Raw genomic sequence first — 27,542 nt, 5'->3', positions numbered from 1 at the left:
CCCATACAGTACCCGCGCCCTGCTCCAGGGCTGTCATGGCCATCGGGCGCTGTTGGGATCACGGTGACAAGGGAGCAGAGTCCTGCTTGCTGATGGCATCTCCGGCACTGCTTTTCTTACTTGGCAGGGCCATTTTTAGTTCTCCATGTTACACTGGCTCGTTGGTTTTAGGGGTTTTTGTCACTGAGTTGTGTCCCATGAGCACCTGCGGTTTTCTGATTTGCCAGGCACCATTCAGGGCAAGGCAGTTCCAGGGAGTGGGAATCAGACCAGAACAACGGCAACAATTAACATCAAAACGGGGAGCTTTCCACAGCTAACAGAACATTAACAGAACAAAGAGGAGCTTGTTTGTAACACATACTATTTTCATATTTCTATTTTCATATTTATCATTCATATTTATACATATTCTTTTATTTGCATTATTTATATTACAGAATCTGTATTTCATATAGATTAATCTGGAAATGTTTTATATTGATACAAATGTATCTATATTTTTATTTTTCTATTCTTTATATGTTTACCCTGAACATAGAATTATTTTCTCCTACTAATGCAGGAAACCTAGCAGAAAAAACCAACCACCACTTAGAAACCTGGCAGCAGTTTGAATGCCAAAGGCCTCCTTAAAACTCGACTCAGTGACACCTGATAGGATGAATTAGGTTTCCCAGAGAAAAAGATTTCATGCCAAGGGTTCCCAGTATTCCCAGTATATATCACTCTCTATCCTGGCCTGCATTCCCCGGAGTTCCTTCTCAGTATTCCCAGTGTTCCCAGTATTCCCAGTGAACCCCCGCTTCTCCCCGGCCAGTCTCGTCCCTTGTACCCCCGGTGCCCCTCCCGGTACCTCCCGGTGTTCCCCGTGCCCGGTTCCCCCCGGAGCCGCTGCGGAGCCTCTGCCGGGACTGGGGGGGGGGGGGGGGATATCGGGGACCCAGGTGGCACCGGGCCGGTTCTGGGGGACCCGCGTGTCCCCTGAAGGGTTTTGGGAACCCCGAAATGTGAAATGTCCCCAGGGCGATTTTGGGACCCCGAGGTGACCCCAAAAATTTTGGGGGGGCCCGAGGTGACCCCAGGGGGCTTTTTGGGGACAGGGGTGGCCCCGCAGTTTTTTGGGGGACCGGGATATCCCCAGGGCGATTTTGGGACCCCGGGCCGGGGCGGCTGTCGCGAGATGTCGCCATGGTGGCCATGGATGTCGCGATAGTCGCCAGGCACACAAATGCCTCTTTGCAATCTGAGCTTTCTTTTGTGTCACGTCTGAAGTTCTGAGTTCCTTAGGACTCTGCCCCAGTCCTTCCCTCTCCTCTCTTAGTGCTGCTCTAAAAGGATGAAAAATTATATTATTTATCCTCAAAAAGAATTGTGCTCCTCATAGAAGGCAAATGCTTTTATTCCAGGTATGCTGGGGGAGGGGGGGAAAACCCATAAAGGATATGGTCTTCCATTACTGAGTGTAATTTAGACTAAGAATTGAAAATATAACAGCATGTGAAAAGACAGTACTAATACTGTGAGAAAAACCAGAATCATCTTGCAGTCATAAAAATTAGAGCAACAGCCTCTGTTATTGTTGCTCATCATTCTTTCTGGGTGTGGGACAACTGGCTTCATACTTTTTCTTCAGGGCTTTCAAATATATACGCAAACTGCCAGGGTCCAGTCGAGAATTTCTGGCAGTCTGAACCAATCTCATTGCTAACTGGTATGCAGCTCTCTGCTTCATCATCTCAGGTGTGCTTTCCTGCCTGTGCTGTTCTTAAAAACAGACATGCATTAAAATATGAAATAAATTACGTTCTATTATAAAAATACTAGTATTAGCTATTTTTCAGCCTGTTTTTGATCTCAGAATTCTTGGTTTGCATACAAACATTATATCCAATATCCCTTTACCCTAAGGGTCATTTTGTGTTGTCAACTAACAGCGACCTTCAGCATAACCTTCCAGAACTGGTTTCAGAAATACAAAGTTTAATGAAATCTGTTTTCATTAAAGCAGAGGCAGTGCTTATCCTATATCCTTTCAGAAACTGAAAATACATTTGAGTTGCATAAAAACTCTGAAATACAGTATTACAATTTTCTACTACATACCAAAATTTGTTTTGTAATGTGGTTTGTGATTTCCTTTGCATCCAAAATTATGGATGATGGTAGGGAGGACACTTCTGCAGCTTTTAGTCCTGAAGATATAAAACACAAATCAAGATTTTTTAATGTAATTTTTATCCCTACCTTCCATTTTATGTCTTCCAGTATTAACTTAGTCTGTTTTTCTAAGGGGTAAAGATTTAATTTTTATTAAAATAATTTTGGTATATTTTCTCTTTGTGTGGTTTTTTGTTTGGTTGGTTTTTTTTGTTGTTGTTGTTTTGGTTGGTTGGTTGTTTTGGATTTTTTTGTTAATAACAGTAAGGTTCGGAGAGTTACAAAATAAAATGTCTACTTTGCTTTAATGCCATCTCCGAAATACACCTCGACATCAAGATACTGCCAGAAATACTGTAAATAGGGAGAAGGAGACTTATTAGGGGGCTAAAAGAAAAAAATTGGCACCATGGTGTCAGCAGCTTTCTCAGCTCAGGTTTTTAATTTGGCAGAAAATACAGAGGTTTTGCTAACTGCACTCTCGATTCTATCCAGACGTCCAGTGCACGTGGATGTCGTTTTTCAGCTTCTTTGCTGCCAAAAGCCAAACTTCCAGATACTCGGGGTAAGAAAGAGATGTAAATTTTTTTCCTGCCCTAACAAGATTTTTTAACTTTTTCCTTTGACTCTACCCCTGGAAAGTCTGTGGCTCATTGAGTAGTTTAATACTGCAGGTTTAAAAATGAAGAAGTCTCATGAAGAGCCCCTGCATCCTTTCTTAGAATGTGACTTTTCTCAAGTAAGGTGAAGCCAAGACACAAAGACTGAGTTTCTAAAGGTCTCCTGTTCTCAGAGATGACTCTCTAGACACACAGTTCTTTGGACTTAGTGCTGGTGTAGCATCTAAAATTGAGCTTGTGCTGCCAAAGTTGAATGAACTTACTGAAATTCTGACCAGGAAAAGCTTTAAGTCCTGTTACTTGAAGCTTAACTGGAATAATTTCTAGTCTTTGGTTACCAATAGCTTGCAAAAGTCGTGCAACTAACTTCCTCAAGATTAAATGTTACCTAAATCAAGGAATCAACATCCAAATCCAGTATTTGGAAGCATACAGATTTCTTTAAATCTTTGTCATTCACTCTTTTCTTTCTTGACCCAAAATTAATCAATCTGTACAATCTAGACTATAATTTATTATAAAGTTAAAAGAGAAATAAATCCACTTTACAGAGAACACTGATTCTTTTGCAGACCCGCTCAAAATTGTCTTAGCCTAATATACTGTAAAATTCCTCTCCTTTTTTAAAGAAACTTGATGCCTTTTTGCTAATCAAAAAGGGCCAACCTGATGGTAACCAGTCATAGCACTGCTTATGGCAGACACATCTGGAAGTCTCTCCAGAACATACATTCACTTCTGTAAGTGCACTTCTGTAAATCCAGTAGCATGTGCTCAGAATGACTCAACTCATTCAGACACCAATCAAGGACATACCAATATCAGGAGGATTTTTTTTTCACTACAAAATACTGTGTAAGTTCTTCATACTACCCGAAACTCCTCTCTCTCTACATAGTTACTTAAAACACACACTCATTTGGAACAAATTCTACATCTGCAGATCTCTGTAACTCTCTCTTTGAGTGAGGCACAAACTCAAGAGCAATCTGTCATTAAAAAATACTGTTAGATGCCTAATGACAGAAATAATATCTTGTGTAACTTTTGCCAACTGTAAGTCACAGTGGAATCCATTACCATAGTTCTTTTCCTCTGTGTATCCTTTAGAAAGTGTGTAAGTGTAAGCAATTTTCTCCTTATTTCCAGCACTGCTTCTCACATGTTGCACTTCAAAATGGTAGTTTTCCACATTGGGATATAAAGCATCTATATGACATAGTTCCAGGAAATGTGTAGCAAACAGTGTAAATGCCTAAATAAGGAAACAAGAAAGCAAATTTATTTTGGCAATGATCCATAAATAAATAATAATAAATAAGAAAAATTAAATAATCTCACAGATGTCTAGGTTTTCCTCCAAAACACTGAAAAGCTGTCTTTACATTACTAAAGCAAATGAAAATTCTTACGGGATGCATTCTACCGTTGGCAAGTACACCTCTTCCAACTGGGGATTCTCCTGCTCATTTCTCAATGGAAGGAAAACAATATCAGAAACAAAAGAAAATCCATGATGCTCTGATGAAAACCTGACCAGTATCAGGAACAACTGTCAAATGGTTGCTTAATTCTCTCAAGGAATTCTTTATCAAAAGTACAAGTGACAGAAAGTATCTGAGCTTTTCAAACAAAAAAAACCCACATAAGTACTCTGAATAAACTGAGGAGAAACAAACACCTGCACACTCAAAAGGTTTGTAACAGCCATCTGAGCTTGATCAGATGGCTTAACTAGTAATAGAGGTGAATTTTAGCAATCCATCTAAAATGATCTTCCGCTTTTCTAAACAAGTTTCTAACCTCTGTGACCAATTCCTAAGTTGTGTGGAACATCTTCCTGCCAGTAGGAAGCAGTGAATGAAGTCCTTATTTTGCTTTTGCATATGGCTTTCCTTCACTTCCTAAACTGTCTTCAGCTCAGCCCACAAATTCTTGTACTCTAACCTCGCTGATCTCTCCCCCATCTCACTGGGGGGAGCAGGCGAGCACTGGGTGGTGTTGAGCAGCTGCCTGGGGTTAAATCACAGCAGCCAGTGAACAGAACTGCAGCTTACGGCAGCACCTCATTCCTCCAGCACCGTAATTCTTACTGGTCACCCGTTATGAAAAATACCACATGTAGCCAAGAAATCTTTGCAAAACCCATGTTAAATTCTGAGAAAATACTGTACTTACTTTCAGGATGAAAAAACAATTCTAAGGCTTAAATTTCTTTCAAAACAGAATTACCTTTAAGTTCAACAGATGCTCACAGGCAGCATGACAAATGCCAATCCCTTCTTCGGCACTGGTACCTCTGCCAAGCTCATCAATAATGATGAGTGACTTATCATTAGCATTTTGTATGATGTACGTTATCTAGAAAAATATTCAAAGTGTTATAATTCCTATGAATGTGTATTCTTGAAAAGGGTTTTTTTTGTTATTCAGATGAAACATAATGAAGAACTTTTAAAAAAATCTCGAGATACAGCAATTTTACCTTCTCAAAGCTTTCAAACAGTTGTCAATTCTAATCAAGCAAAGACTCACACTACAGCACCCTTCCAGTCAAAGTATCACTTACCCTCAGAACGGTATCAGTTTGTGAGAGGAAACAGAGAGCTACAAATGATCATTTAAAGTCTAAGCAAACCCAAAAATGCTGGAAGTACTATCCAACAAAGCACTGATTTTTACTCACACTGGAATATCTTTCTATTGAAGAGATGCCTGGTTTCCTATAAAACAGATGAAGGCTGAATTTTTTACTGTTTTTCAAAGTACACTCATTCAGTGGAAATAAACTAATAGAGATTGTACTAGTGTAACAGTAAAAAAGGGCCTTGGACCTGGATAACTACATTTCATACCTCTTTCATTTCCTTCATGAATGTTGATGCATTTGTTTCAATGTCATCATCCATACCTATCCTGGTAAAAATCTGCTCTGCAATTCGAAAAGAACAATACTCTGCTGGGACATAAGAACCTACAAAGCAAGTAAAATACAAGTTTCTCTGATCACTATGACACTTGCCTGAATAGGTCACTGGGAAAATAAATGACTTTTACACTTGGTTTCATGCACAGCAGAGAATGCATCTTACTTGAGAAAGTCTTTAAGATTACGTTCTAGCATTAATTCGTAAGAAAAAATGGTCTTATATAGGTAGGATAATTAAAGAAGCTTATCACTGAAACTTCTAAGAAATCATATGCCTGAAGCTGTTTGTGAGTCTATAGGGAATGCAGAAAAAACAATGAACTCTAGGATTTTTACATTTCTGTGGCCACTGATTTACTAATCCCAAAAAATGTTAAGTTTCCCACAATGAAGATCATATTGCCTTTATCAGACTTCAAAGCATAGTAGTTTTACTCAACAGGAAAGAACAGAAACCTTTTGCCAAAACTTCAGTCTGCTTTATTCATATTAAACTCATGTAACTCATGTCTTTGAGAGCAATTCCTCAATAACTTGCAGTTACTGGGGACTGAAACCACAAATGCATGATGGATACATTTTATTCTCCACTGCTAAGCAGCTTCATTCTATAGAGTTAGGTCTTCGACTTGTACTACCAGACTTATTTTTAAGAAATAAATCATGACAAATTCCTGAGTATAGGAATGAGTTTGCTGGACTTCACAAATAGTTGGTTTCCTTTCATAACTTTAGTAACAGAACCTTGCAGTATTTGTTACTACTTTTATTTGAAGTAGTTGATTATTTATCTAGTAATTGTACTTGTCTGGAAACATGTTTCTCTCTGTAATTTCGCCGTGCTCAAGGTCACGTGTTTCTTTTGGATGACTAACAACACACGTGTCTGACCAGCACCCTGACACTGCTAAGGACACTCACTGTCCATCTAGCCTAAGCTGCTAGACTGGGTTATGGTGCTCCAAAGAACTGGGGAATGCAACTCTGCTTCTCTGAAGATAGACTGGGGAGGCTTCAGGATATACAGATGGGGCCTCTGAAGTTTCCAGTGGCAGATGAAAACCCTTACAGTTGCCTCTGTCAGCAACACAAGAGGTGGCAAATTACCTGTTAATATTTTATTTAGATATAATGTTATTCTGGAAGCTAAGTCATTCAACTTTATAAATATTTTTAACCAGAAAAAAAAATGTGCTGCAGAAGATGATTCATATTCTACATTCTTACTCACCAATCTGTGCCATAATTTGACAGAGAGCAATCTGTTTCAAGTATGTTGATTTTCCACTCATGTTTGGTCCTGTAATAATGACGAAATTGTTGCCCTCTGTCAGGTACGTGTTGTTAGACACAGGTTTTTCCATAGCTATCTTTTCAAGAATGGGATGCCATCCCTGCTTGATTGCTAAAGTATCAGTAAATTCTGGACGAACTAAATGAGAAAAAAAGATGTAAAACACTGAGGAGTTAGTGTGGGAACCTTCACATTATTAAACTAGTATGTCTTGAAATAAAGTTAATTCCTCCAGAGCAGAGCTCTTGGGAAGAATTACCGGCCACTTTCAGGTACAGATTCTGATTACCATGCAAGCTTTCATCATGTATGACTACAAAAAGAAACCCAGAACTAAAACGAATGTACCATGCCTACAAAGATCCGTCGGATGCTGGAGCTGTCTCCATGGATTTCTGTCAGAATACAGTTATTTTCTGAACCGATTACACATGGCTCATCTTTACGTACCAGCATTAATGGAACAGAAACAAGTGTCAACACAATGTCCACACACTTCATGCTTTTGAACAGAAAACCCTTAAACTGTCTATTTTGAGAAGAGTGACTGGGAAGGCTTATGGCAGCTAACCAGCAGAACTGAATTTTGATGAACGGAAGCACAAAGAACATCAGCATAAAACTGCCAAAGACAGACCAGAGACACTCACTGACAGACTACTGAGAAACAGAAAAAGAAATGGAAGCAGACAAAACAGCCTGACTATCCTCCATCAGAAGGGTCTTTCTCTGGCCCATCACAGAATCAAAGAAGAAACAAACTTACCATAATCGGAAAGAGTGCAGACATGGGCAAATGAAAGCAGCATATCCAGCATAGACACAATGTCGGACAGCTTGTACAGGCAATGAATGTGTTCATAGATCTCATTCAGTAGTTTACACACTATTCTGAAATAAGACACGGCTTTAGTTGTTGCACGGCACATCCTGTCACTTTATACAACTTACAGAAATACAGCAACTATCATGTTCAGACTGCATACACTAGGACAAAAGGTCACTCAGAAAATCAGGTCTACCAGATGCAAACAATGTATCCATTTCTTGGAATAAATTAAGATCTTGTACCATCATCTCAGCTAAAATTCTGCTATCAGACACAAGACACATACCTCAGATACCAACAGCTCATATGAAAGCTTCACATGGAGAAGGAGCTCAAAATACAGCTATCAAATCAAGTATGTTTCATTAACCTCTGAAACGTTCCTCTAATTCCCTCATTTAACCTTCACGTTAAAAAACCCTACATGGTTGCTAAAAAGAACGTCCATTCAACTGACAGATAACATGACATTTACTAAGCTGTGAATCAGAGAGGAGAGCAACATGACAGGCAGCAAGGACAAGACAGGACAACTGGAGAAAATAAGCATATTTAGGAAATATTAAATAGTTTTAATAGGTCTTACAAGTAGGTAATGTGATATATTTCTCTCAGAGACTCCTGACATCTTTCATTCATTTTTATTAAATCTGCTGAAGTGAAGCTGTATGTGTTTTTAATTTTCGTGATCTATGGGGAATTGAAACCAACAATAAGAGCTTGCCTTATTATCAGTGGGAAAAACAGCTTCTAGAAACCCAATTGGGAACCATATGGGGAAACAAAAGAGAAAAAACAATGTCTAGTTTCATTTTTACTATATAGTTTTTTATGAAAATTCCATTTAAGATAACAATTAGCACAACATACAACTTTATTCTTAGACAAAACATAATTGCAGGTACGTGCACATTTTTTGATTATATAACTGAATATAGAGTAGTTATAAAAGCATCCCACTTAAAACTTCTTTTATTTCTAAATATCTTCACTGAAATTATTTTTGTTCTTGTTTACTGTGTAATGGGTGCTTTATTAATGTATTATAGATCATAAAGTATACAAATACATTATGCTAAAATATAGTTTGTATAGATACCTTTGTAAATTCTGAAGGAAGCTGGCCATTAGGCAACGTTGAACCATCAGCATTCATTTGGATAAAAAATCCACGAGCAGAGCTGAAACTCGTTTTCATTGGCAGGCTGTACTTTCCTGCAAGCTGTGTTATCATACCTACGTAGCACATACAAAGATTTCACCCAGATTACAGATGTTCACGTACTCCTCCTCTCCCCCTACTTGTGCAGCTACAAAGATGGAAACTGCTAATGGAAGCTTGCAGAAATACAGACCAGTACCATCTGTATTTTTCACTATGTACAAATGTAGGATTAGAATAAAACAGGAACTTCATCACAAAGGACAGGTGCTAAAATTCCTGATGCTCTTTAGGTTTCCATCTATGGACTAAACTAAGATGGTCCTTTAACTAGAAATCAACAATTTATACTAGAAAAAGGTAATCAGTTTCAGAAGAAATTTTTTTCTCCTATTTTGACATAAACAGGAAGGTTACAGAAACACAGTAATGCACATCATGCTAAAACTCCTTTTGTTCATATTTTTCAACTCTTATCAGCTTAGCTAAAAGGCTGTCCACAGATAGATCAAGACTGCTTAAAATATAAAGAACAAAGAACACGCATATTTTAAATGAGGAAGCTAAAACAAAGATTTACATGTTCCATGCAGAATGTTTAAGGTGGAGTAATTCTGTTCCATTACTTCAACTTTTTTGCACTTTAAGAGGACAAGGACTAACAGAGTTTGGAATACAGGAATCACCATGCAATTATTCAATTTTATTAAAATAAAACTGAGTTTTTCTCCAGAAATGGAGAATCTCATTTGTTTATCAATGATTATCAATTCATACCAACACTAAATACTTTTTACAGAAGAGAAGGTTATAAAACATATAATTACATTATAGTTACATGGTTTCTATGCGTCAAGTGCAATGCACTTTTAACTCCAAATAAACATAAATTTTACTTTAGAAATACCTGCTATGTCATCAACAATTTCCGTGTATGTTCTACGAGCTATGTCAAGGAATTCATTGATGTTAGGCTTAACAGCGTAGCACTTCTGGGTCCTCATACTCAGACATCCTTTTGTGTATCTTGTATCATCATTAATTACACTTGTAATCTTTTCAAGTATCATTCCAAATCTGCAATATCAGTTGTATCACCAATTAGATACACAATACTTTAGGATTTTTACTTGCAGTATGATCTCCAAATTACAAGTAGCAGTCTTACAAATACTTTTAAACTTTCTACTGTTAAAACAAAACACTACATTTCACTTCTATTTTCACCTCCAAATGAACCGTGACTATACCAAAGTCTGACTAAAAATACTTGGGGAGATATAAATTATTTCTCAAATATACATTTTTTTTCAAATACACAACACTTGATTTTTCCACTATTATGGAAACTCTAGGAAACCACTACTCTTGTCTTTTCAGAATTATTTCTAAGGAGTTCAGTTCAGCAGCAACTCCGCTATCACAGCTAGCTCTCTTGCTTTTATCCCTGGATTCATTCGTTGAAAATTACATTTGCTGACAATTAAAATCAGCTTTAATAAAAAGAATTGAGCTATACCCACAACTATAAACACGCAAAGATGCAACATCTTTTATCTTACAGGCACTTTTGAGGTGAGAGTTTCTAACACAGTAGCTAAGTATTATGATAAATACCTTGTATCTTCAAGAGAATTATAATAAGCCTTCAGCAGCTGTGTGGTACAGCCTCTTAAAGCAGCCTGGTGAAGATAAAAATATGGACATGACAGTTACTGCTTTTTAAAGGACTGCAAGTTTTCAGATTCAGCGAGGCCAAGCAGCAGTTGTAGAAATAGCCTGCGGAATCTGAGCAGGAGTTTCTGATCGGAGTTTGTTACATAATCAATTATTCAGGTAACGTAGGAACCCTGCTCTTCACAGCACAGACACAAAAGTGAATTTCCCATCGCTGCTAAGAATCAATGCACTGTGCTGGCACTGCTGTGCTCTGCAATCATATTCTGTTTTACTTCATCTACCCCTTCCAACTTGAGATATCCTATGGAATTTAAGAAACTGCACTTCATAAAAGTAAGAACAAAATTATCTGTACTTTATTTAAAAAATAGAAAAAAAGAAGAATTAAGACTGCTTACTTTCAGAGGTTCCACAAGTTCTAAGGTATGCTTCAGGTAGATTAAATTAGTTATTTTTGATTCAGCAGTTTTAACCTGTTGAAAAATTTTCCAAATATTGAACGTATTTGTATGACTGCTCTAAAAAGTAGTAAGAACTAGTAGAACTCATATTCTTAACAGTAACAGGCTTATATATTTAACAAAAAGTCCTGAAACGCTTTGTAAGCTCACTTTGACACCTTTGTGTCCACATAAAAAATGTTTACCTAGATTTTACACTGCCTGCTGTGATCATTTGTCCATCAGTTGTTAGACTTTCCTATGTTTGAGCTGGTGACTGACTCTAAGAACACTTTGCTAGCCCGAGCTCTGAAAACTTCTCATCTGCTATGTATACTTAACGCTACACAAGCTCTACACCACTTGTAGACTTTTTCAAAGGAAATACATGATGCGTTATATAATGAAGCACATCACCTTTTACGTTAATGCTGTTAAACACAACATAACCCAGTTTGGTCGACTGCTCTTTCGTTAATACACAGTGTACATCCTTAAACATCTGGGCATATGGTAATAAAAAAACCAGTAAATATTTCAAAGTTTTTCTCACAATTATGACTGTTCTAAAGTCTTTCATTCACAGAAATCCTTGACCTTGTTTTGTATGCCCCATTAACACTCAGGATAAAGAATTCTGCTGCTGACATTAGGGCATAGCACATGCAGTACACATGCACTGTGTAAGAGGGCTTTAAGGAAATAGCACAGATAAACATAAATATAAGCACATGCCCCCATGTGAAATCTCTTCTCATTCATATATATAATATCTTTTTACTCTTGTGACTGAGGGTATCTTACCTTACAGTCACATAAAGTTTTTTTGTAAAAGATAGAACTAAACAGTGCTAAATGCATGAATGGAAGAATGCTAATCTGAATAAATATGGGGTCCAAGACCCACGAAGGAATTAGAAATCAAAAGAACTGATGTGGTCACACATGAAAAAGTGGTAGTGGAATGGATCATTGACTAATTAGTTCTTACAGGAATTTTAACTTAACTAGTGTTAAAAGTGAATCTCTGCACATGATAAACTTAAGCCCAAAGGCAGTAAATGATTTCACCATTGACATGATTTTTCAAGTACCATATTGCAAGGTAGCACAGTTTTTGAAGTCTAAGGCTTTTGTCCTTTGGAGTCCCCTTGAAGTGCCAGATGTTATTTACATAATGAATATGAATGTTTTTTTTAAAAAAGACACTTAGCCCCTCCCGGAAACTCATGCTTTTTCCTAACTACTTTGTAACTGCATGGCATAACTTGGAGAGAGCGCGGTTATTAAAAATATATTGACATTTCCAAACTATTTTTTAAAGTACTGGACTTGTCTGCCTGGGGAGGGGTGGAGTCACCATCCCTGGATATATTAAAAAAAATACTGGACGCGGCACTCGATGCCATGGTTTAGTTGAGGTGTTAGGGCATGGCTTGGACTATGATCTTGAAGGTCTCTTCTCACCCAGTGATTCTGTGTGATTAACACCTTTGTCAGGATGAGAGAATGCTCATGTTGAACATACCAATTTCACATTTAGTAACTGAAACTCTAGGCTTCTCGGATGTGCATCTCATCTGCTAACTGGTGGAAGGTGTACAATGAAAATTTTTATGGAGAGTGGGAATGAAACGCACTCAATAGCCTAATCTAGCATTTGATAAAAAGCAACTGAGCTAGCACTTGAATAAGGATGTCTTTTGCACGAATAGTAAGCTCTGCTCTACTGGAACCAGTCAATGCTGAAAACACTGCAGTAAAAACGTTTGGTGTACCTCGTCCTACGCCTGCATAAAAGCATCCTGTGTGACACCTGTAGTCACACAAATGAACTCATCAGTTCATGTTACACATTTCTACAAGGAAAGCTGGAAGCAATAATCGTGCTGGGTTTTGATTATGGCATTAAAGAGATTTATCTGCATTTATTACTGTCCTCTTTGAGTCTGCACCTGATTTCTTTAACTACAATTAGACAAATCCTTCATCTAAGCAGGTAAATCAGCACGTGAGAAGACACAGAGATGAAAAAGTTGTATCTAAGATGCTGGAACACAAACATAAACGTAAGGAATCATCAACCTCAAAAGCAATGGCAGAAATATCCAACTTTAGTACAGTAGGCAAATGTAACTTTTAACCATGGTTTCAAAATGCTTAGTGGAAACAAAGTGGAGGTTCAGGAACCTCGAGTTCACTGGAGTTAATTCTTGGGTCTGGTCTCAACCAACATTCACTGGTGAACTACAGGTATTTATTCCATTTTTATATTTGTTATACATGTGTGAACATACAGACTGTTATTTGAGGCAAGGTCTGATGAAAAAACAATCTTGCTTTAAGACATAACAGTCACTAGGACTGTAAGTCACTAAACACTTTCCTTTTATGCTGATGTGAAGAAAATTCCTCTCATCTGACTACTGCTGAATAACATGTACACTTATGAAGAATAAAGGTGGGGAGAGATGAAAGAGTAAACATTTTTGGAAGTGCATTTGCATAAACTAAGATGAATTATAGATATCACATTTATATATTGCATGTTATAGACATAATTCATTTTCCAAGATGTATTTTGACACATACCGTATCCTGCTTTGGAATCTGTACCAAAACTGAAAGTAGTTGTTCTGTATCCAGGAATTTTGAGATAACTGTAAAATGAAAGTATTCACATCAGAAATGAAACTGAAACTATAAGATGTATTTTCTCTGAAAGCACACAGTTACTTAACTATATTAATGCTATTATTTTTCTTACATTCTATTGTCACAAATTATTGACAGGGTAAAAACTAGCTTAAAAATAGCTAATAGCTGACTCATTTTGTCATAACTATACCTATGACTTAGTACACCTAAACATGCAGTGATTATTGTATGGGCAGACTTCTGTCAATTCAGCAATACTTTTTCTCTTAGACTGAGTCGTATTTCTCTTGTGACACAGATAAAGATTATACATTCCAATTTCAGGTGGACTAATTCTAGTACTGTACTCTATCCTTCTCTGGACCATATGTTTTATGAACCGACAGGAAAAAAATATTTATACGCAAGTGTTTGCTTTTTCATGGCTGCATTACAGATACTTGTATACATCAAACATAATGCATACACAGCCAGGCAGTAAAGAGACAAACTCCAACTCTTCCAAAAAGCTATTGCCTCACAGACTTCTACACACTTGATCAGAGAAATTCCACTTTTCTAAGCAAAATACTCGAGAAAAGTAGCACTATGATAATATAGATTACTTCTAAAAATTAAGTGTTCACTAAATCACCTAACAAACCTTTAAAGAATACTTTTCACACATACTGAGTCACACTACATACCTTCCTATATTGGAAAAAAATGCTTAAAAATAATAGAGTATAAGGTATTACAAAATAAACTGCTACCTGCTTGAAGACCAAAAAAGAGCTCCTCATCCTGGAGTAATTCCTCAACACAGTCCAATCTTGTGTTAATTGTTTCAGCATCAACTAGAGGTTCCAGGATATTGGACCTAAGTCTTCGACTTCCACCGGGAGTTTTAGTGTAATTTAAAACACCAAGAAGTGTATGACCAGTCCTTTGAAAATAAAATAGACATGAAGAACACACGCACCAGAAACAGAGATGGCAAGTGTCAGGAGACATTTACAGGCAAGAGTCTCCTACAAATCTGAGGCATGCTTTGGCATGCTTAGCATCTCCCTGATTGCCACCTCTATTACAGGAACTACAGCAGTTCAGGAAGCCAGGAAATTCAATGTGATTTAATATAATATTAGCCCTCAATTATATCAGTATAGAAATACATTTGTATTCAGCATTTTATTCATATTTTGTAGTAGTATTCCATTGCTACTGCAGTGGTAAAGTTTACATTTTCTCTCTCTCTTTAATTAGTTTAATTAAATTAATTAAAAATTAACAAACCAACCCTACACAAGGAGGCAAATTATCAAATTACAATCAGAGATCAAATACTAATCAGAACAATTTATCTGAAATACATTTCTGAAAATAATTTAAAATATACTTAGAAATCAAAAAGAGAAATAATTTTTGATTTTATTATTTTAAAGAATTTATTTAAGTCTATACAGGAGCTAAATAACATGCTTATAATTTGTAAGTATTAGTTTCACCTTCATGGCTTTGACATGTTACGCATCCCAAGGTTTCACACTTAAGGGTGGTTGCATCTCTGTAAAATAGGCCATTTCTAATATTTACACCTACTACACAATTAAACAGTTTTAGAAACCCAAAATCTTCTATGCTACTGGCTGGAAGAAGACCCATGAAACACCAGGGCCATAGTAACATCTTGATTTAAAAAAAGAACTTGAATAGAAAGAAACCTGATACAAGTACACAGAACAAACATCATGAAGACAGGTGGGAAGAGTGAAGAGAAATATCCTGAAATACCATAAAAAAGCAAGAGTCAAGAGAATTAAAAAAAAAAAAAAAAAAAAAAAAGGGGGGGAGAAAACTCAAACCCAGTTGTATCAAGGGTGCATTTACCATATGATGCAACCTGTGACAACACTTAAGTGGAACTCGACATTTGGGAGAGTATCCACAGTGCCTACTCGACATTTGGGAGAGTATCCACAGTGCCTATCTTTAGGCGACTGAGGACTTCTTTCCCTGCACCGTTCAATGAAGAGAGACAAGTCCCTCCAGAATTAAGACTGACACACAGATTTGACCTAGGTGTTACCAGTGTGTGCCTGCACTATTCACTTTTACTTGCTGATACCTAATACAAAGATACATAACCAGGCTTTGGGACTAAAATCTAGGTAATAAAAATAGTTATGTTTGGCTGATTCAAACTTGCCAATGGATCAGCAAAAATTCTGCATCAATAATGCTAAAAAAGCCCACAGAGAAACTTCAAGCACTTTATTTACTGTTGCTCAGCTCCTCCTGTAACCACCTTCTCAAAACCATCTGGAAACTAGGAACAGAAACATAAATTTTCAGAAAAACATTGCTCCAAAAATACCTTTTTATGTAAGGCATTCTGTGGTTCTACTGTATCTCCCCAAGGAAAAAGCTCTTATGAACAGTACTTGGAAAGTCAGGAATGTCCAGGCTCCCCTTTTTATATCAGGGTGGACATCTAAACAGAAGTGGATCTCAGAACCTGACAGGCAGCCAAACACAAGTTCCAAGTATTTCTCTTGCTAATCACAAGAGTTTGGAGAAGGCAAGCCTTGAAGTTTATTCTGCCTATGAGGCAGTTAACTCCCGATGAAGGAAGTGTCCCAAGCATTGATCTCAGTGTGGAGAACTACCATGCAATCAAGTACCACATTGCACATTCCCATCATTGTACCAATTACTGTCTTTTCCACTATTAGATCTAAAAGAAAACAAACCACCTTTCCAGGCTGAAGCATGTCTCTTGGAGAAAATGAGTAAAATGTAGGTGCTTTAATCCAACACATGAAACTTGCAGAAATACTGGCTCTTTCATTTCATAGTCTGCCAAATTTGGCATAAATAAAATTTTAAAGTCTGAATAAAACATACGCATCAATGTAAAGATGATTATGCATCATCTCCTTCCACAATTCACTTTAGGATTTCCTGTGATAGAAATTTTGTGCTGAATTGTAACATATTTCACTATGAAAATATTTTTTTAGAAGCGCCAAATGGTATGCAAGTCCTCTCATACAGAAATAAATGTAATGGTCAGCTCTTTGACACAAACGTCAAAAAAAGGAAACTTAGCAAAATCCATCTTTATCAGAACATAACTTAGAAAAACTATTCTTACCGAGAATCTCTGTTATTAAGCACTAGTTCAAGATTTTGTGCTGATGATGAATCTATCATAGCTGTTTTCTCACTCCCCTGGAAACGCACCTTGAGTGATTTAGGAGCATAAACGGCGTTTTGAATAAATTCAACATATTTTAGCAAAGCTGCAGCAGCTGCAAGACAGTAATACCTTGGAAAAAAAACAATCTTTTATGAATGTTGAATACTGCTATTGAAATACCACAAAAGTAATGCACTATAAAAATAACATTCACAATATTTACTTTGTGGTTTGGCAAAACTCCTGTGATTGAAAGCACTGAAAAAGCAGTATATTTAAAATATGCACAGTCGTGTCTAGTGAACAGATCAAATATTTATAAACGTCTGAGTCTCTCTACACTTGACAGCCAATACTGTGTCGCTGCTATTGTGAACATACATATTTCAACAGATACATGCGACTTGAGGACTCTGGTCACCAAAGTATCAACATGTAAAATTGCTGATACATAGAAAATGCTTGCTGAGGCCAGTAAGAAACGCAATCCTAGCTCCTGAAAGGTATCTTTAAGGAAAGAATGAAAAAGACAAAGTGTGAAAACTCAAAAAACCCCACTCAATCATGTAATAACAAGCTTTCTATTTACATTTCTGGATCTATCAGAAACACCAGAGGGGAAAAATAAAAAGACAGCCCTGTTACGATTTTCTAACTTTTGCAACATGACACAGACATATAATGAGTATAGAAAACAATTCCGTTAAAAACTTATCTGGACACATTAAGCTTTTCCTTATTCAAACACACTTTGATTGGACTTCCATGAAAATGGTGCTAAATTCAGATGCACACAATTGCTCAATGTACTCCAAACCCTTCGTTTCATTGAAGTATTTTCTCTGGACAGTTGTAAAATTCACATTCTGTGAAGATGGGGATGAAAGCAAACAGTTTTAAAAGTTACATCAGAGACACATCGGTATTTTTCCAATGACACGTGTTTCCAAGAAACCTATCAACTGATTCTGCGACCCATCCTCATAGAAGTGTTCATTCCAGCTTACTAACATAAGCAGGTCAAAGTCACTGAAGGTGCGTGATGCACAAGTGATTTGATGCACACGTGAGAAAAAGAGGAGAGAGGTCAGCAAGCAGAAGGGCACTCAGGAAGAACCCATCAGCTCTATAGGCATGAAGCAATTCAGGCAGCAATTAACAGATTTTTTTAAAGGTTCTAGGTTTTAATACTCATAAATTACTTATACTAGTACATCTAATCCTCTTTTACCCTGACAGTGCTCTTTCTCCTATTCTATGATACATCAGCCCCACTGATTCATCAGGTTGAGAGAACAAGGGAGAAGCAAAAGAGAATCCTTCATTTTTTAAATTTCTGTATCTTTCCTAGGTTTGCTATTACTCAAATTACACAATGCCATAAATTCAAACCTTTCAGCTTTCATCAGCAATATACCTATCTCTGTAATTGTTAGTACTGGAAGTAGTAGCGTGGAACCTGCATTTCATTTATTCACTACCATTCTAATATTAGACCTGAAAATCATAGAAAAAAATCATCTGCACTTAAGATTTTAAAAGTTGTGTAAAACTCTCAAATCAACCATTATACAAGTGATCAACAAGAACTCTAAAACACTGAATGAAATTTAAACCTTACCTTGAAATGCTCTGTTATCAAACTGAACAATTTTGTTGTATTCCCTGCATCACAAGCAGTGTTCGACATTATTATTTCTAGGGGTGTTAAAATCTTTAGTTTGGTAATAACCTGAACAAAAAATTTAAAACAGTTTAATAAAAAAACTATATAATCTAAAGTATTTTAGACAATCATGAACAGCAATAACAAAATACAGAACCCTTGTATTTTAGAATCAGTTTGAGTTACAAATTTTCTGCTAACTTCTACAATAATGAGTCAAATTCATATGTATCTAAATATACCCAAAACTAAAATAAAAACAAACAAAATTCAGAGCTATCTCCTGTTCAAATCAAACAGATTTGAACACAGAATCATGCCTGCCCTTGAAGCAAGAGATAAATATCCAAAACTATATTCCATGGCATGATGGGTGAGAAGGACTTATTTCAACAGATAGCAGATTTCTGGGCTTGCAGCAGAAGGTTAATGGTACTCTGGATGATGAAGAAATGCAACATGTCTGAATACTACTAATCTTTTGATTGAGACTAGTTTTTTATTTTGTTTTAACCTCCTCTTAGCAACATTTATCTCAGTATTAACATGGCTACAAATGTGCATACTTCACCAGCTTTACATTATGCACATGCCCTGTAGGGATTATTAGTAGACTATATGCTCTTTTACAGTATAAGAAAGAACAAACAACATTATGCATTTATGCTCATTTATACCAGCATTCAAAAATTCTCAAGGGAGAAACATGAAAAAACAGACTATAGTTTAACTGCTTAGAAGTTAAGATGTGCAAGAAATTATCCCAATTAAAAGGTCAACAAGCATAAAAAAATACACAAAATAAATCATCTAAGGGCATTTGAGGTGGGAGGGCTATCACTGCCCTTCATATCTGCTAACCACTAGGAAGTTTTTTTCCAGTGGCATCACAGTTCAGCAAATCTCCAAGAACTTAAAGAATACAAGAAAAATTTCCTGAATTTATCTGCAGAACATTCAAAAACAAAAGCAAGCACAAGAAAGAGAAAATACAGTAGGTTGAATACTAATCACTAGGCAAAGGACGGATTCTGAGAGTGTAAGAAAAAAGTTGATGAGCATATAAGACGGAATTGTTGAAAGGAATAAGATGAATGTGTCTTTACAAACAGATTGTGCGAATCTGCTTGCTTCTAGGGCCAGAGACTTGTAGAGAAGGAAGTAATGGGACAAACCATCAATTTCAGAAAATGTTACTAACTGACTCGGACTGCTGCTTAGCCGAAGTCATGCTCAACTCCTGAACTTCGAGAACAACAAAGACTTCATAGGGTTATGAATATTAACTTTCCCACCCAGGGTGGACTTAAATAAAGCTGATTTTAATGGTAATGTATCACATGTTATACAGAGGGGAGCATATTAAGGAGCGCATTTAGCAGGCAGATCAGAAAGTCTGTACCTCCGAAGTACCTCAGCCAATAGGGAATGGCAACGATTCTGCAGCCAGGGAGATTAGGATAAAAAGGAGGCCCAGGCCTCCAACAATTTGAGAGACCCCAGGGAGAAAAGCTCCATGGTCCCTTCCTTTGATCAAGAATAAAAGGTACAGGACTCCTCTGTCTACTCTGTGGACATAAACTTCTGGCGACAGGATTTTTTTCACACACTATTAAAGGTGGGAGAGATTAAAACAAGAAATTAAACTGTTAGGACATTTCCTGCATTAGAGGAAAAGTAGCTGTACACTAGCATCTCTCTTTTTTGACTGGATGGTGAATGCACTATCAGGTACGAGCACAGAACAAAGAACTCAGCAATCTAAATGGAAAATTAGGAACATATGTGAACAAATATAAACACCAGCTTTTATAACGACAAGGCAGTAAACAATGAACAATCTGACCATAGCCTGAGAGGCAGCTATAAAGAATGTTCAACATATAGCCGTGTGTGTTAACCTCAGAACAGGCTTTAAAAGCACTAATGCTTAAAAATAAAACAAAACAAAGAAATCCATTATACAACATTGTACATTATACAGTAACTGTGATGTACAACAATGTTGTAAAATATACATTGTACAACATTATACAACACCTGCTTTAGTAAACAGATGTGATGTTTGTTTATATCCTGAGTCAGAGCTACTTACTGTCCCAACAGGGATTTTGTTTCTTTGAATATTGTGAAGATGCTACAAGCCACGTTGTTTTCTAGCATGCACAACTACAACAAAACCATGAGATAAGATGTTTCACTAATTCTGTTGCTGCATAAACCAGAGATTACTCACCAATTTAATGCAGAATATGCAATGCTTCCTGTAAATTGAGTGAATTTCATTTCAAACTGAGATGGAATATTTATGCAACCAACGTCACAAATATAATTACTCTATCATACACACAAATATATATTTATGCAGCTCTGTTCTCAGAACTTTTGCCTGATGAAGAAGACTTTCAAGTTCTACTACCATATATTGCCCAGTGCTCTTCAAAACGAGGATCCCAGTCCCACCAGCAGTATATTTTGCAGAAATACTATTTTTCTTTTGAAAAACAATCTTTCCTCTTTAATAGCTGAGGCACAGTAATGAAAATAGCAGTCTTTTCAACACTGCACATTTTCTAAAACTTGTTACTCCCACTTTTGAGATATCTCTTCCACAAACTAGAAATTTAATTTCCCATTAGTCTTAAGCTTTCTTCAAGAAAGTAAGTCACAATAATTAGCCCATAAAGTACCTTGGCATAAGTTGTATTGTCTGCAAATTGTGATAATATCATCTCAGGATTTTTTAAATCTATACTGGCCATTCCTACTTCACCTCTGGCAAGGCCTCTTCCTTCTACCACAGCTACAATAACCGATGCAACAGTATGAGCAGAAACTGCAGAGGAGGATGTAACTGTAAAACAATGTAATTGATATATTCAGTTACATTCAATGCAGAACAACGAAAGATTGATCAAGGAGCATCACAAACAATAGAGCAAGGATAAACAAATATACACATGCACGAAAGAATCATTATCAGTTCAGTCTTTCAGAACACTAAAGACTGAATTGATAATGATTAGTCAGACTGCAAAAGAACTAACTTTAAATCCCATTACTTTTGCATTACCAGAGCACATATGATACATGGAACATGGAACATGGCATCATTACCCTCTAACACCATTTTGCTCATACAAAGCACTGCAAAATCGAAAAACATCAGCTACTGTGTAGGTGTCCTGAAGAACTAGTGCTCTACACCTCTGAACAAGCCAACATAAAATACATAAAACTTGCATCAAGAAACTTGAGGATTATGTTATATATGATGTCCAATCCATTACAAGCCTAAAAATAAACCCTGATTAGAGATGTGCATGAATTTGGGCTCTTCACTGACCACGCTACGTGTCCACAAACATAATTTGATTTTGGACAATTTGAAAAAAGTCTGAATTCTAACTACGCTGATAATCCATACATGAATGCAAAGTAAGTAGCAAGAGGATGCAATACCAAAACATCTTCTCAGTACATAAAGTAGCATTTTTTTTGTTGGTGTATTGTTCCTCAGCCGCATCCTCTGTGGTACAAAACACATTTGAGTTTATTTTAGTATCTTAACATATAACATTAAAAATTCAACTGTAACATTAAAAATTCAACTGTTTAATAAATTAACGTCAGAAAAGTAAATTGGACTGTTTCCTCTAAGAGCTGTTAATCTTACCTGAATATCCCATAAGAGGAGTATGGCTTCTGCAACCAGATCTACCAGAAGAGAGAGGTGTTTTTCCTACACATGTACTATTCAGGCCTCGCACAGAAGAAGAACTAGTGAGATTCAATGTGTTAGCATTTTCAACACAAGAACTTTTGTCCCCAAAATAGGATTCTGAGGGGAGAGAAAAATAATTAAATTATCAAAACAGCCACAACAAATTTTTATTCAGAAAACAACATACAAAAACAGCTTATAAACCTTCATTTTTATTATCAGAAATAGATACATCCAAACAAAATGCCATTCTATGACAGCTCTCCAGAGTATAAAATGAAATAAAAGTCAGATTCCTTGAAAACAAGCTTACATTAATATAACTATTTTCTACAATGAGATTACGTGCAGTGCCAATAAAAAAAAAAAGTTACATTGTTGAATTGACATAATACAACAGAAATCAATTTACTAAGGATCAATTCATATTCTAATGAATTCTAGATTTATGAAAGAATGCTATAAATCAACCTTATCTCATATTTGCCCATTATTCGAAAAATCATTACCTAAAACTGCACACGCGTTTATGAAAACCTTTTTTTAAAGCTGAGCATCCGTTTTAAAAAACAGAACAATTAAAGAAAACAAAAGAACCACTTGGGAATGATAACCCTTTGAATTTATGGGGATCAACTCTCAGAAATCATACCGTAATCTGCAATATATTTACTAACACCAGCTTCTTTTACATATGTATTTACAATCCACCTATGTTTTTAAGTCCCGCAAAATATTTTTGTCTCAGAACACTTTTAAGTTCCAATAAATTATTTAAGTAATTTACTTGTTTTTAATTCTCTTGAGATGACTGAAGACATCCTTTATTTAGTTTAGATAACTGCTTTTTAAGATTAAAAAGATGAATGAAAATAAAAACAGCAGATCCACTAAAAATCTCCAGGTGCTATAAAACATGCAAACACAAATGTTTCTGCTTCTTATAGTACATTAAAAATTGACAACTAAGACCAAATACTTAAGTATTGTTTTTAGATGATCAGTTAACTACATGACTCTTTTTCAAGGTTGGCTGGTACAAAAATATCTACAGTACTGCGTTCTGGGGTTTGTTTGGGTTTTTTGGAGCACGAGGTGGGACTTTTTTTTGTGTTTGGCTGAGAGTTTTTTTAATCTTAAAACTGTAAAAAATGCTAAGAATATTAGCTCAGACTCTTCGGTTGGGGACTTTTTTAAGAGTAGACACATCAGCATTGCAATGCATACCGATAATTTTTTAAAAATAGCATTCACTCAGACTTTTGCATAAGTTCAGTCAGAATTTTGACAGAAGAGACTTCCTGTAGAAGGTAACGAATCTGGTATAACAGGAGGGTGTAATTTTAAAGACCAGATGAACCAAACCATATACAAGCATTTCTCAAACCCAACATTTAAGTCATGCCCTACTCGAATTAGCCTTCTGTTTGGGGTATTTTTTAGGATTCCTCTGTAATCATATATATTACCCAAACCCATTTTACCTAATTTCTAATTTATACATAATGGGGATACATATACAACAGAATTCATTGCAGCAGGTGTTAAAATGATTTCCAAGTCTTTTCATAGTTTCTTTTGTCTGAAAACACCACAATTCTTACCTTTTTTTTGCTGCGCAGCAAGATACAGACTTTGAGAGTAGATTTTTCCTAAAGGATGGCAAATAGCAGTACTGCATCGTAAGAGCACAACATCCTTACCACACATCGAGATCAACAGGCACTTAAAACTATTTCAAAGGCCAGGCAAAAAAATAAAAGCAAACCCAAAAAACAACAACAAAACTCCCAAAACAACCAACAAATCAAATGCAAACCCAAAACTCATAACCAGTGTTTCGGTTCTGTCCTGTAAAGCAAACACAGTGCAGCAATTCGAACACTTTTATTGATCCCATCAGAGAATTCAGCTACTACTATTTAAAGAAAATAAGAGACATTTCTTTAAAGAAGTGCAAGGAACGATTTCCATTGTTTTGGCCGGCTAAATTAAAAAGGTCGCCACGATGGTTAGTCGCTGCTGCCCCGTCTCAGTAAGCATCGCTTTTAGCAGCTCTTTCAGAGCCCGACCCGAGCAAAGAGAGCAGGAGGAAAACGAAACAGAGAAAGTCCCGGGCAGAGAGCGTACCTCCCCTTTCGGAAACCGCCGGCTTCACTGCGCTGGTCCCGGCAGCCCTGCCGGCTGCGAGGCCTTTCCCGCTGGAGCCGCCCAGCCGTGCCCCGCGGCTGGACGAGGTCCCGGTGCTCTCCGAGCTGTGCGGCGTCTGCAGAAGCCCTAGGGTGTAGCGAGGCGTCTGCTCCGCCCGCCTGCCCACACCAGGCGTGGAAGAGCCGCGGCCTGTGTAAGACTCCGAAGTGGCCGCCGGCCCGCCCGCTTCCGCCATGGTGCGACCCCTCGGCACCGCGCCCTCAGGACCCGGCCCCGGCACCGCGCCCACCGCCGGCAGCGGCCGTACCCGGGTCCGGCTGCCGGGGCCGAGCCTCCACGCTCCGAGATGGGCCCTGCTGGTAAAAGTTGTCGAGCTGCAGCTATAAATGATACAGCAGTACACAGAGCTGCTGGCTCTGCAATGGGTTTCATTATAAATACGCAAGGGCCCCAGGAACGCAAGGAAAATGCTCTGCTCTTTAAAGCAGGAGTACTGCATTTAAACATCATTTATCCCGCATCAATTCTTCACCATTCAGATTGCTTTATGAGGAGCTTCAGCAATGTTTTCTTCATGTTCAGGAGTCTGGATACAAAAAGATCCCCGAAATAATCACTAAGCTTGTTTACCTCTGTAGTTGTCTAAAACACGTGCTTGTATGAATGTTTTACAACACTAACACTGCTTTATATATTAGCATCATGTAACGTACACCACTAAAATGTGTCAATTCACATTTCGACTAGGCACGATTTTGTCTCTGGCACTAAATACACCTTATAAAAGACTCCATATACTCACAGCTTCTTTTAACCTATAATTTAAAAGATCTTTAGAAATCACAGCTGACTTACAAAGTTACATTGACCAAACTTCCTTCAGAGAACTCGAGTAATATTAACAGGATTTCAATCTAAAGTGAAATGTTCTACACTGCTATGCAGTATCACCCACATATTAATTGCCAGGCTGTAGGACACTAGAAACTTTGAAGATGATTCCATTTTGTTTACAGAACATAGAAAAATATCAACTTTCGATCAACAGTGTTTTCCTGTGTGAAGTGTACTTGCAAAGGAAACCATAATGAAAAAAACAATAATTACTTTTAAAATTTTTATTAACCTTTACAGTTAAATAAAACCTCATCAGTGCTCTCATTCCCTCACACTCAACACCAAGCCTTTTCTGTAAGGCTTTTTACTGCAACTTTTTTCCAAACCTTGAAAAATAATTACAGGCTTTGACCAAAGAATTCATCAGGCAAGTGTGCATTTAAAAGTAGAGTTTCTACCTTATCTAAACGCCTGTAGGCTTTAAAAATTCATTAAGAATGCTTGAGCATTCATATTCACATTTAGTTTTTGAAATCCATGACAAGTGAAGGTCTACCAAATAATTTACTTTTTCCAGTTCTAGCTTACTCTACATTAACACAGCTAAAAGAATACAGATGTTGAGTACCATCTGTAAAAGCCAAGGCAGATTCAAGACCCAGCCCACTCCACTACCACACAAACTACTGCTCCCTGAAGGCCAGAGCCTGGCGGCCTCAAAAGACGAAGATAACTGTGCCAGCTGTCTACAGCCCAGAGATGAAGTGTATGGTCTTTGCCAAAAGTATCTAAACAGATCAATGTAATACCACACCACCCTGAGGCTGTGCTACCCTGTCTTAGTATTCATACACCCAGGGCAGGGGAGCTCCAACCATGACATGGACACCCAACACCGCAAAGCACTGTGACTGTGAGATGCATTAGCGCATGAGTGACAATGACTTCCAGAGGGAATATGGCACCAGCCAGCAGAGAGGTCCAACAGTGCCGTGACAATGCAGCAGCCCCAGAAAGTGTTGACTGCTGCAGCCATCAGGGAAGATGTGGATGACAGCCATCAAAACCAGAATGATGGATGAGCAAGACACCAAGCTTTAAGACAGAAGACTGTTAGGGACATGGGAATTCAATCCCCAGAGACAACTGTGTCAAAAGAGAACTCACAGAAGTAGAACTGAAGGTGCCACCCAGCTCACCACTGTGAGAGATGACTACTCAGAAACATCTACAATATGGCAGACGCCAGATAGATCCACACCTTAAGCTGGAATTACAAGACAAGAAAGGATCGACAGGCACTATGCTGATGTGGCAATGCATAGAGACTCACAGGAGGGCTACCAAGGTGCCTAGTGATCACTAAGAGCTACGGAGACATCAAGACCAGAGGAAGGTACAGTGTACAATGCACAAGACAGACTTAACAGAGTTTACACAACATAGGTATATGCTGAAAACTGCTTTCCAGGGCATAGTCCTAACACTGCTCCTGAACAACTCTCTCCCCTACAGTGACTTTAAACCCCTCTTTGTAATTCCCAACTTTGCCCCCTCCCCCCAGAGACCTCGCCCCTCAGCAACCTTCTCTCACCTTCACTTTGAAGGAACAAGGTTCTGAAGCCATCTTCCTTGCTACTCTCCAGCAAGCCAAAGCAGGCAGGTTTCAGTGCCACCGCCCTGCTCTGGGGTCCGCCTGCTGTCCGTGCACCCCGAGCCGAGTGCACGCACTGCCCGTAGTTGCAACAGCACCATGGCCCTCACGACCAGTCAAAGCCCCCCTCGTAGCCTCTGCGTTGCAACCCCCCGTGCCAATCCGAGCTTCCCTGCGGTGCCACTTTCAGCGAACAGGAGCCATCCACACCTACTGAGGGGTCTCACTTGCCTCACCCATGTTCACTGGCCCTCGGCATCTGCTCAGAAGGGAGACACACCCCACGCCCCTCGTGATGCCCCTCGTGATGCCCCTGTGACTGAGAAAGGGGTGCAGCAGCACTGCATCCCAAGCACAGTGTGTCCACCACCCGTGCCAGGACAGCAGCAGACAGGAAAGGAAACGGTGCCCTGACAGGGTGGTAGCACTCCAGGACCCCCCAGCGGCACCGAACCGAGAGCTCCTGCAGCTGGCGGGGAGCTCTGGCCACCAGCCGTGCACCACGGGAAGCATTAGTGCAGGGGGAGAGCTTCATTCTCAACAAGCCATCATCGAAG

The 27,542-nt window shown here is 38.0% G+C and overlaps 1 protein-coding gene across 5 annotated transcripts; it reads right to left on the bottom strand.

Moving 5' to 3' along the window:
• Positions 1 to 24,751, bottom strand: MSH4 (mutS homolog 4). 5 transcript variants are annotated; one of them, XM_088169490.1, is made up of 20 exons: positions 24,474 to 24,751; positions 22,296 to 22,460; positions 21,310 to 21,473; positions 18,575 to 18,685; positions 17,704 to 17,819; positions 16,909 to 17,082; positions 14,525 to 14,697; positions 13,707 to 13,774; positions 11,073 to 11,147; positions 10,612 to 10,676; positions 9,902 to 10,071; positions 8,932 to 9,068; positions 8,419 to 8,522; positions 7,770 to 7,894; positions 6,941 to 7,141; positions 5,636 to 5,754; positions 5,013 to 5,141; positions 3,861 to 4,035; positions 2,107 to 2,195; positions 1 to 316 (listed from the first exon to the last, which is right to left on the bottom strand). In XM_088169490.1, the coding sequence occupies exons 1-20, from the start codon at positions 24,727 to 24,729 to the stop codon at positions 149 to 151; spliced, it is 2,784 nt and encodes a 927-aa protein (XP_088025616.1). In that variant the 5' UTR covers positions 24,730 to 24,751; the 3' UTR covers positions 1 to 148. The 5 variants fall into 5 exon arrangements, with proteins under 5 accessions (XP_088025616.1, XP_088025618.1, XP_088025619.1 ...); XM_088169492.1 differs by lacking the exon at positions 1 to 316 and adding an exon at positions 1,157 to 1,331; XM_088169493.1 differs by lacking the exon at positions 1 to 316 and adding an exon at positions 1,385 to 1,767.
• Between the last annotated feature and the right edge of the window lie 2,791 nt (positions 24,752 to 27,542).

This window comes from Sturnus vulgaris, chromosome 8 (genome assembly GCF_052056855.1).
Source record: "Sturnus vulgaris isolate bStuVul1 chromosome 8, bStuVul1.hap1, whole genome shotgun sequence".
NCBI classification, from domain to species: domain Eukaryota; kingdom Metazoa; phylum Chordata; class Aves; order Passeriformes; family Sturnidae; genus Sturnus; species Sturnus vulgaris.
The sequence above is the reverse complement of the archived record's forward strand: the minus strand, read 5'-3'. Positions and strand labels throughout refer to the sequence as shown.

Excerpts from the sequence above, each read along its gene's own strand:
- MSH4 (XM_014890661.2), bottom strand. The coding sequence starts at position 24,729 with ATGGCGGAAGCGGGCGGGCCGGCGGCCACTTCGGAGTCTTACACAGGC. Across the intron at positions 7,142-7,769 it reads CTGCACTCTTTCCGATTATG|TTCGTCCAGAATTTACTGAT; the intron begins GTAAGTTTGTTT and ends TTTCTCATTTAG. Across the intron at positions 1,763-2,106 it reads ACATTACAAAACAAATTTTG|CACAGGCAGGAAAGCACACC; the intron begins GTATGTAGTAGA and ends TTTTAAGAACAG.